The 10,334-nt window shown below is 45.2% G+C and overlaps 1 protein-coding gene across 4 annotated transcripts in view; it reads right to left on the bottom strand.

Moving 5' to 3' along the window:
• Positions 1 to 10,334, bottom strand: part of LOC311357382 (uncharacterized protein) — a 77,002-nt gene that overhangs the window by 19,160 nt on the left and 47,508 nt on the right. For all 4 annotated transcript variants that reach the window (XM_084477317.1, XM_084477318.1, XM_084477315.1 and 1 more), the window contains exons 16-23: positions 9,591 to 9,650; positions 7,222 to 7,414; positions 7,007 to 7,115; positions 5,537 to 5,579; positions 5,218 to 5,347; positions 3,009 to 3,171; positions 1,067 to 1,134; positions 790 to 847 (exon numbers count right to left, since the gene is read on the bottom strand). In XM_084477317.1, coding sequence (XP_084333443.1) covers positions 790 to 847; positions 1,067 to 1,134; positions 3,009 to 3,171; positions 5,218 to 5,347; positions 5,537 to 5,579; positions 7,007 to 7,115; positions 7,222 to 7,414; positions 9,591 to 9,650 — 824 coding nt within the window. The remainder of the gene's footprint in view (positions 1 to 789; positions 848 to 1,066; positions 1,135 to 3,008; positions 3,172 to 5,217; positions 5,348 to 5,536; positions 5,580 to 7,006; positions 7,116 to 7,221; positions 7,415 to 9,590; positions 9,651 to 10,334) is intronic.

Genomic DNA, 10,334 nt, shown 5'->3' with positions numbered 1-10,334 from the left:
CTTGGCTCGCGGGTTTTGCTGACTAAGATGTGTGTGGTTAACTAGTCTGCGTGTGAAAAACTCTCTATGGTTGAGGCTTTCATTAGTCATGTGTGATACGTCGATATTACATCATGAACGATTCAAATCATTTCCCAAAACCCCCAAGGCACAAACCACAGTGATTTGCAGAGATAAGGATTGCATGTCTGAGGGCGACACAACAAACATTAAATGGTTAACCGCCGCAAAAGGAAAGCACCCAAAAGCATACGTCAACACTCAAACAGTGAGGGGAGCCCATGTGACCACGCGGCCAGAGGCTACAAAGCCAAAACAAACAAATCTAACGAACGCCTTGGAGAAAGGACTAGTAAGCACTGGAAAGAGGTAGCTGATGTCCGGTGACATTTAATATATATATCAAATGTCCAAGGATATGATTCCCATGAAATAATGTGTACAATTGGGGGCTCTCAAAATAGTTGATGCGTGGTACGAGATCCAGGTGTAAATATTTTTCCAACACAGCCATTCCACGGCTCTACTCAGAATGCAAAATGTTCAGTTTTTTTGCGACAAAAAGTGATTTATGGTCTAGCCGCAAATCAGAACCTTATGAGTTGCTAGCTCAAAAATTAAATGGTAAACTACCATTCACGTAGCCAACTAGCAAGGGTGTGGCTAACTAGGATTCATGTGGCGAACTACCATTCATGTAGCCAACTAGCATGGGTGTGGCTAACTAGGATTCATGTGGTAAACTACCATGTGTGTTGCTAACTAGCATGACTGTGGCCAACTACTTACATTTGCTCCTCATGTTGACAGCTGAACCTGTGGCGGCTTCTGGCACAAATAGCTGTTGCTGTGGACAAACGACCGACAGGAATTAGATGGCTGTAAGCATTCACAGGTCCAACCTGGTACCACAAATGGCTTAGTTATTTTTTTGTTAAAGTTCATGTTGAAAGCATAAAGGTAAATTAACATGCATAGTTACCAGAACATTTAGTTTCATGAATATTTGCAGTATACACACATCTTTATGTGTGCGTGGGTATGTTTAGGTGTGTGTATATTGTACCTTCATTTTTGCCTTTGCGCAGATGGACAAATTCTCTCTACAGTTCTTGTGGACATGAACACCACAGTCTGCAATCAACCAAGACACAGATATGTTAGGGACATAAATCATTGTCATTACCTTTAATGATGAATTGACCAATTCATCATTAATAATAATTACCTTAACTCATAATGCATCTTAAATTTCATCACAAGACCACTTCAAGACAATATAACATTTGAAGCAAAATCTCTATTCGGGACACTCCACGAGTGTAGCCCGTATACATTTTTTATAATCATGAATTCATCACAGCTAATGTACTGCCAGGGTGTAAAATTCAAATGAAGTACTGAATTATTCAAAGGAGTTGACATGTCTGCTGACGTTGGTGCGTTGGTGAAGTGGCGTCCTGCTATCTTATTAAAGCACTGCCGTAGGTGTAGGAGTACAGTCAGCCGGCTGACACAAGCAGTGCATTCTCCTGCATCTCCCACCAGCCACAGCCCACACTGGCAAAATACGCTCCAGTGTCCACCCAGACAATCTCACCAGTTGTCTCAGCGCAAAAACACACGCAGGCGTGCACACACATACAAAGGCGGGCGCACACACACACACACACACACACACACACACACACACACACACACACACACACACACACACACACACACACACACACACACACACACACACACACACACACACACACACACATTTTCTCTCCCTCTGTCATACAGTCACACATACAGTGCGCCTTTCACAGGCTACGACGCCAGCTCAAGTCTCTCTTGTGTATCAAACAGGAAGTTTGTCTCCACGGCAACGGCAGCCGGAGCAACAATGTCACACAGGCTGATGCGCCGCCGTGCCGCAGTCTTGCAGCTGCCATGAGCTCTCTCCTTGGCTCAAACACACACACACACACACACACACACACACACACACACACACACACACACACACACACACACACACACACACACACACACACACACACACACACACACACACACACACACACACACACACACACACACAAGTTGACCTCCAACCCCCCCCTCGGCACAAATGATGCAACAGGTTGCAAGACTTTTAGAAGCATGGGGCGTAGGGCTAAAAGGGATACTTCCTCTGTTCCCGCTACTTATGGAACAGCCCGATTGGCAAACATTTCTACCGCTACTTTTTCAGGCACTTTAGTGTGGGAAAGTACTGTCTGAGCACGGGCCGTCTGGCCAAAGATAGTCCGTTGTCCCGCGAAGGAACCCGACCAGGGGTCCTTGGGAGTGGTCCCCCCCCAGGTTGGGGACCGCGTCGGCAGGAAGGCTGCCCTTCCGATGCCGTCCCAATGGTAACCCATGACTCCTGGGCGGCGTGTTTGCTCAATACCGGACTCCTCTCTTACGTCAACAATGGCATCAGTGGTGGTGAATCATATTGAAGAGAGCGCTTTGGCCACCAAATCATAATTTCTCTAGATAAGAAGATTAGACACCCACTTGCTGAGCCTTCCACAGAATTTGTCAGTTCATAAGAAGTCACATTTCTGAAGATGGTTCCAACAAAAGGAACTCTAAGAGGCTGACTATAGCGGATGTGGGACGAGGAGCGTAATACACGTAGACACACCCACACACACACCCACCCACAACAAGCACACAAATGCAACCATACACACACACACAACCACTAAAACACACACACACACACAAAACAACATACACACCCACAATAACAAGCACACAAATGCAACCATACACACAGAACGACCACAAGGTCTGGTTGGTTTTTCAAGGCAGGTTTTCATTTGAACTAATCGTCGTCACCCAGTTTGAGCAGCGTTTCTGATATTCTCTTCATTGATTTAAATATCAGGGATTGCAGTCATAATTGATGGGGCGGTTGTCTTTCGCACCTGCACAACGCCAACAACGTGTGTGGAAGGTGGACTTACTGGTGCAGAGGAAGGTGTCCTTGGCCAGGAAGAGTCGGCCGCAGTGGGGGCAGGCGCCGCTGGGGGGCAGGGAGGCCGGCGAGAAGGCGTGGCCGTTCATCGGCCTCTTCTCTCGCTCCTTGCCCTCGCGTTCCTTCTCTCCCCTCTTCTCTTTGTCACTCCCCTGTGGAAGAGGAGAGCCCAGGGGACAGGCGCTTAGCATCGAGTCATGGGGGGTGACGGGCTCAGGTGTGATGATGGCGTATAGTCAACACCTGGGCATTGATACTCAATAGAATAATCCCACTATACAATCAGGGTTTCCCGTAGCACTTCAGCTTAAGGCCTGCCGCCTTAACTAGGTTTAACCTCTTTTATTTATATATATATATATATATATATATATATATATATATATATATATATACATACATACACACACATATATACACACATACATACATACACACACATTATATATATATATATATATACATATACTGTACACTATACACACTGTTTAAAGATTGTTGTGACTCGCCGTCTAACACTTCCCCGTCCCCTCAGATAAAACCCAGAGTCTCTCGCACAGTGCAGTCATTTGGCCCTGTTTATGTTTCTTCACAGCGGTACAGAACCCTGCTTGTGATAAATCCCTGTCAAATGTCCTTTCCATCAACCACAATAGATTATACGTCTCCCCTGCCACTGTAAATACGCTGAATAGCCACCTCACAAGAGGTGGCTGCTCCCAAATAGGACACATCGCTCTGGTGAGGAACACTAATCTGCTGAGCGAAGGGGGTCGGATAAACGGTTGCCTTGGTTAAGTGACGGGTTTTCTCCTGTGTTCCATGTCTCTGTGCCGTTCTATTCTGGTGCTGGCTCTGGCGCGGGCCTTTAAGAGCCCGGGTCAGCGCTCATTTCCTACCAACCAGGGAGAGAGAGAGCCCCGCACGTCACAACACACCGCTGCCGTTCGCTGTGCCATAAACAAGCGGGCGGTATTATGGTCTGGTCTCCTAGATACACAGCGTTTAACATGGACGGAAACTATTCTCTAATCTCCCCCATAATGGGGTTCTTTAGAAAGCGAGAGTGAGTCAGGGCTTATGAGTCCATAAAATCACATCAAGCCCGACACACTGAATCAAATCATTGAATAATCAAATAACACAGGCAGCCACCCACGCAACCAAAACGTGGCACTAGAAGTTCCTCACATCATTGTCTATTTGAGAATTGAGTTACACTTCTCCAAAGATACACAGCCTTCATCATCATTGTCTTTGTCCTACCTCGTCGGCTAGGGTTTCTCCAATTCCTCGCTTCCTAATGGAGCGTTGGATCCTTTTACACAGCATTCCTGAAACGGTCCTGATCACTGTCTTGGTTTGGTTTTTATATCATGTCACTTCCCTTAATGAGAGCTATTGAGAAGAGAGAACCCCATTTCTCACTAGCTGGAATTTATGCCCTGTCTTTCTGTGTTTGCTGTGCATATGATGACAACGTCATACACCGTCTGACTACACTTGTATGTCTGGCATAAATCAGGAAGTAAGCACTCCACGCGCACATGCACACACGCTTCTGTTGTGCCATTTTAAAGTGTGAACACTTTGAAAAAAAGAAGAAAAAAAGAAAAAGATTTGCACAGAACATTGCTGCAGAGAGAATCGTAAGCCATCCTCTTCCTTCCTGCCCTATCACTTCCCCCTCATGCCCAAACAGACAAACACACTAAATAGTTTGCTTTGACTATGAAGGCACACTCACATTCAAATATGAATGGATTCACCGTAGCAAAATATACTTTATTTGCGATTGCAGACAACCAACTGAACACAAACCCTCTGACCCCCCAATATGTATGTGCGTGTCTCTCTGAGTGCGTACTAAAGTTGTCCTTCTGAGAATCTCAGAAGGAGAATTTCTTGAATGCAAGGTATTTTCCATGGTAGAAACAGACAGAGAGACGGTGACAAAGGATGTCTGAGAGCAGGCAGAAGGTGATGTCATCCCGCAGTCTGCGGTGTAAACAGACCTTACAGCTGGACTGCCGTTTCCCGCTTATAGGGAACACAAGATTAGGCAATCTGCAGCGCCTATAGCAACACAAAGGCATCGTGTGCGTGTGTGCGTGCAAGAAAGAAAAAAAGAAAGAAAAAAAGACCTGGGTTCCGGGCCTCCATGTTCTTTAAAAACAACAACAAGCAGGGGGGCTGACCTTGCTCTTCTTGCTCATCTTGCTGCGGAGGTAGCTGAAGGTCCGGCTGACCTTGGTCCCACCGACTCCTCCTCCTACTACTCCTCTCTCACTGTTGCTCCTCAGTGGGCCCGGCTCCTCTTCACAAATACTAACAAGGCAGGAAGGGATTCCATGTTAGAATGCAAAGGTTTGACCGCAGGTGGTCTTTTCTGCCTACAAACTCTAGCGGTACGATTAAAATGCACAATATTTGAATTGTTTTGACTGCAAACATACACAGTATATATATATATATATATATATATATATATATTGTTCGGCATATTTGGATTCTCACCTGTATTCAAGTGACCCAGATGTAGTGGAGAACGACCCAACCCCTACAGTAGGAAACACAACAGCTAGTGAGGTTACAATTATAAACAGCAGAAACACAAACAATCAGTCCCTAAGTGGAGATATAGTTACAAAGAATTCATAATCTTCAACTATACAATCACATGGGCAGGTTATTAGGATACAAATAGATTACCATGCAAGAAAATGCTCGACAACACACATGGTATAGTGCAAGTACTCAAATGGTTCTCGATTTGAGTTACAAAGAAGTCCATGTTCCTGTAAAGTTTAGTTGCACCTGTGAAATTTGATAACCCAGTGGCGCCCCCATGGCTGCTGGCCATGGAATTAAACGTATGCATATCCTAATCATCTGGTGCTTAAGGCCAGGCCACTTTTGTTTTAAAGCTTTTTTAGACAAAAGATATACAACATTAGGCAATGACAACCATCTACATTTTTTGTTGAACAACAGAGGTGACTTTAAAACCGGAAAAACATTTACTGCTCTTCTTTGTATGAGGTATGCGGTTTTAAAACTGCATAGAAACTTGCCTTCTTAGGTTAAGGGGGCTGTTCGGATTCAAATGTTAAAATGTTACAGGGTGTGATGAAGGGACTGGCAACATGAGGGCGGGATCGACACAGAGGAAGCACACTGAATAAACCCATGGCACACACTGACCCACAGTCAGGGTCTAGAGTCAGTTCATATGGACACAGCATTCGGGACGGGTCAGACTTTAAAACCAAGAAATTAAATGGATAGAACAAACATCTTGCATTGGGGAGTCAGCCTGTTGATGTTCTTTGAGATGGCTACAAAATAAAGGTTTGAAAATTACAAATTTGCAAGTTTATATTACAATAACTAAAACGTTATTGAAATAACTAAAACGACACTTGAAAGTGATTGCGTAGTAGTAGCTGGAATTGCAATTTTTTTTTTCTGCATTCAAGCAATCACACCAAAATGCATCACAACATAATTGTTCTGTCAATTTTATTCCCAGGGTTTTCAGCACACATCACAATTTTAGTGAGAATTTGTTTCTGGGGATAAGAGGGGCAGAGCTGAGAGGGGAGTGGTAAACCGACGCCACTGCAGGCATTCTGGGGCTTTGAAAAGCATCTGTACTTACTCCCTCCCTCTCCTTCATCGTCACTGGAGAAAGAGCCAATAGAAAAGAGGCTTCTAGTTTTGGGAAGGAGCGGGGATATACTGAGGGAGAAGCTGATTCGCCGCTTCACCCGCGGTCGGCCATTGGCTGAAGAGGTGTTGCACAAGGGCGCGAGCAGGATGAACATAAAACATTTCCCCCCATTGTTTAGATTTTTGTAAACATATTATTACATTTTGAGGGAAGGGGAAGAAAATGGCAAATGATGGATTCAATAGATTGAAGATGATTGAATTGATAGTCTTTTTCAGTAGGAAAAAACCAACACGCTTAGAGCAGAATCTCACCGTCAGTTTCCCGTTGGCTGATGGCAACCATGGAGATGGACTTGGTGAGCGGCGGATGGTGAGAGCTGGTGGGACAGCTGGTTTGCATGGACAGCTCGCGGTGAGCACTCTGACAGAGAGAGAGAGATGGATGGTTAACACATGTGCATAGGCAGATCCACACACACACGTGCACTCACACGCGCACACGTTCTCACACAAACACCTCCACCCACCTGGCTGATGGGGCTGCTTGCGTCGCCCTCCTGCTCCTCCTCTGTGAGGGAGACCAGAGAGCCTCCTCCCCTCTCCTGGTTGTCCAGCCAGGACCCCTTTGCCCCGGACCGCTCGTCCCGCTCGTACGCACCCGTACGCGGGCAGGGGCCTGGGCCGACTGCCCTCCCGACCTCCAGGCCTTCCAGACTGAAGCTAGATGGACGTGGAGGACGTGCAGGAGGTGGAGAACAGAGACATGAATTGTCTGAGGTGGTTTCTTTGTCTCATGAATGTGACTTCACAACTCAACAGGTATAAGCTAAAGAGTGATATTCTCAGGCATCAAAAGTGTACATCTTTGGCTTAACACATGCCTAACCATGACAGTCACGACTTCAGTACGCTTTAGAAGTGCATGACTAGTTTCAGCAAGCACATTCGATCTAGTGAGGCTCTCTCTTTGGTGTGAGAGATTAGAGCATGAGAAAATGTTGTGGGCTAGTGATATGGAAATATGACCTTCTTTCCTTCCTAGCCTGTGCTTTGATCAAGATGTGTGTCATGATAACAACCGACATAGCTCTGCAGAGCTGCTCGTGTGGGTTTGACCATCTAGTCCTTTTGGTTTCCTTTACTGTGGTACAGTGTAGTATACAGTACAAACACCCACATAAATATGCAGTACATGGCCACAATTGTTGTATTCAAATGTGTGGCACCGTCAACCCACCGATAGCAGACATAGCCACAACCCCAACCATTATGTACTTTAAGGGACCGTTTTACATTTACATTTATATTTAGCTGAAGCTTTCATCCAAAGCGACTTACAGCCATTCATACACACATTCACAATCCGACAGCCAGCTTGTTAGGTGTCTTCCTCAGGGACACCTTGACTCTCAGCTAGGAGTAGCCGGGGATCGTACTAGCATCCTTGCGGTATACCTCATGAGCTACTGCCGCCCCTACAGTTCACTGATTAGGTTAACATTTATAGTTTATTATTTTTCCTTTGATTTGCATGCTACTATTAGATTGCTGATTTGGCTGTATTTATTATATTCCTTGCAGAGTTGTATTTGTATTTACATAAATATTTGTATTGTTCGAATGAACACATATGCCTGTAATCTCTGTAAATAAAGTTTGACTTCAATGGAATGGGAAAGAGGGATGGTGAGAGAATACAAAGAAAAAGGGGGATGGATTAATAGATTAGACATTGAAGAATGGAAGATCCCATTTGCTGGGAGGAGGGGGACACTTAATGACTCTGAACATAAACACTAATGATGACTACAGGAAAGGTTCAAACGTAGGAGCGGTGAATCAAAATGGAACGTACTAGAATCCCTCCGCAATTACGCACGTATTTACTCCTTGTAATGAAAACACCTGGGAGACTTGTCTAGGTCTGCTTTAGATAAAGAATTAATTGCTCAACAGCCTTTTCCCGAAGCACTCTTATAAATACCGAATTCTACGAAAAAAATAACCACCTTGGCATAGGTTGCCATGAAGGAACACATGTCCCTGCTTCCAACTGCCTTGGCAGGCCTTAAACCCATAGCCAGGTGTCAACATCTGGGGAAACCTTTGGCCGGGGATTAACGGTGGCCGAGACGTGGCGTGCTGAACTCTACACGTGTAGCAGGAGCCCTTGATACTCTGCACTGGAAGGAATCAAAGTGGAGTTCATGTTTCCATCTCGGGGAATGCCTTGTTTTTCCTTTTTTTGTGTTTTTTCTCTGTGCCATTTGCTCCTTTGTATCAGTTCATGAATTACTCTTTTCCGTCAAACGCGCCAAAAGCCGCGGGGCCTTCGTGTGAACGGATCGCTATGGAAAGATATGGGGTTTCAGTCGCTGTGATGCAGCGTCGTAGGGCACAGAGGTTGGGGCGGGGCTGTGGACGTAAAAAATGTGAGCCGCTAGGACCAGTTGCTTTGGCACACTGGTGACAAATTCCCTGGTGTCTTTAAACGGTTATAGAGGGCCACGGTAAAAGGAAGGTTTCTTGTGGTTTACATTCTCCATTGCAGTGGGATGTGATGCTATCTGAAGGCGAGTCTGAATATTGTCCGATTCATCTTCGCTGCCAATACTGCTAGACAGATCTATTAGTGAGCATCACAATTTGTCTGGGCAAACATAATGACATACGCAGTTGTTCCCATCGCTATCCATGCGGATGATGGATAGTTTGGTTTCCGGATTCAGTTTAGTTTACGGATTTATATATATTAAAACGGAAAATGATGCTCTTATGGTCAAATGCTCATCTTTTCTTCCACGTTTTTTTTTCCCACGGAGGGAAAAATACAGAGACAGACAGAAAGGGACAGACAGACTGAGGACGGATGAAGAGCGATGGATGGGATATATACCTTCTCCGGTGGAGGGGTGGTTTGGCTCTCCGCACCTCCACTGGCAAGATCCTTTGTGAACTGGAAGAAGGGATGGACAGATGGACGGATGGATTAAGGAAGGGATGTATGGATTGTGACGAAAGCGGAGGAGTATATGGGAAGCAGGCCTTCGAGAGTGCGCTCGTGCAATGAAGAGACAAACAGGGTTGTGTCCCGAAGCCAAAAGCTACAGCTGCTAGCGTTTGGCACCAGCTGTTTATAGGCAACTGTTGTTTATACTATTAATACATGGAATTATCCGTTTTAATTCACACATACTCTTGGGTTTAGGCCTACAGTATTATTTTTTAGTTTGGGAGTTTGTCAACATAATTTGTTTTACCAGCTTAAATTTAATAAAATTACAAATATGTAGTTTTTGCTCTATACCGCATTCAGTGGGCAGGGAGAGAGAGAGACAGTGATAACATCTGAGTAATGTGTGGGGTTCTTCTCATCCCGTCTCCTTTTTGACCCCGCCCACTCAGTGCTCAACTGTTTACAGAATCTGGACGGATCTGGGGTCACTGTGTGACCTTGTGACATAGGAAAATGACCTTTCCCATAAAGCCAAGAGAAAATGCAGAAAGAGACACAAGGACCAGTGTTGGAGAGAAGAAGTTAGGGGTTTCCCTGAGCCGGGTTTCCCTTTCACAGGGGTTGAGTTCAGGTTATTCAGCCTGCAGTGGTAGTAGGGTCTGGTAGTAGTGTGAGAGTCTATGT

This window comes from Micromesistius poutassou (genome assembly GCF_964030765.1).
Source record: "Micromesistius poutassou genome assembly, chromosome: 13".
Lineage (NCBI taxonomy): Eukaryota > Metazoa > Chordata > Actinopteri > Gadiformes > Gadidae > Micromesistius > Micromesistius poutassou.
This window is presented reverse-complemented; position numbering and strand designations above follow the sequence as displayed.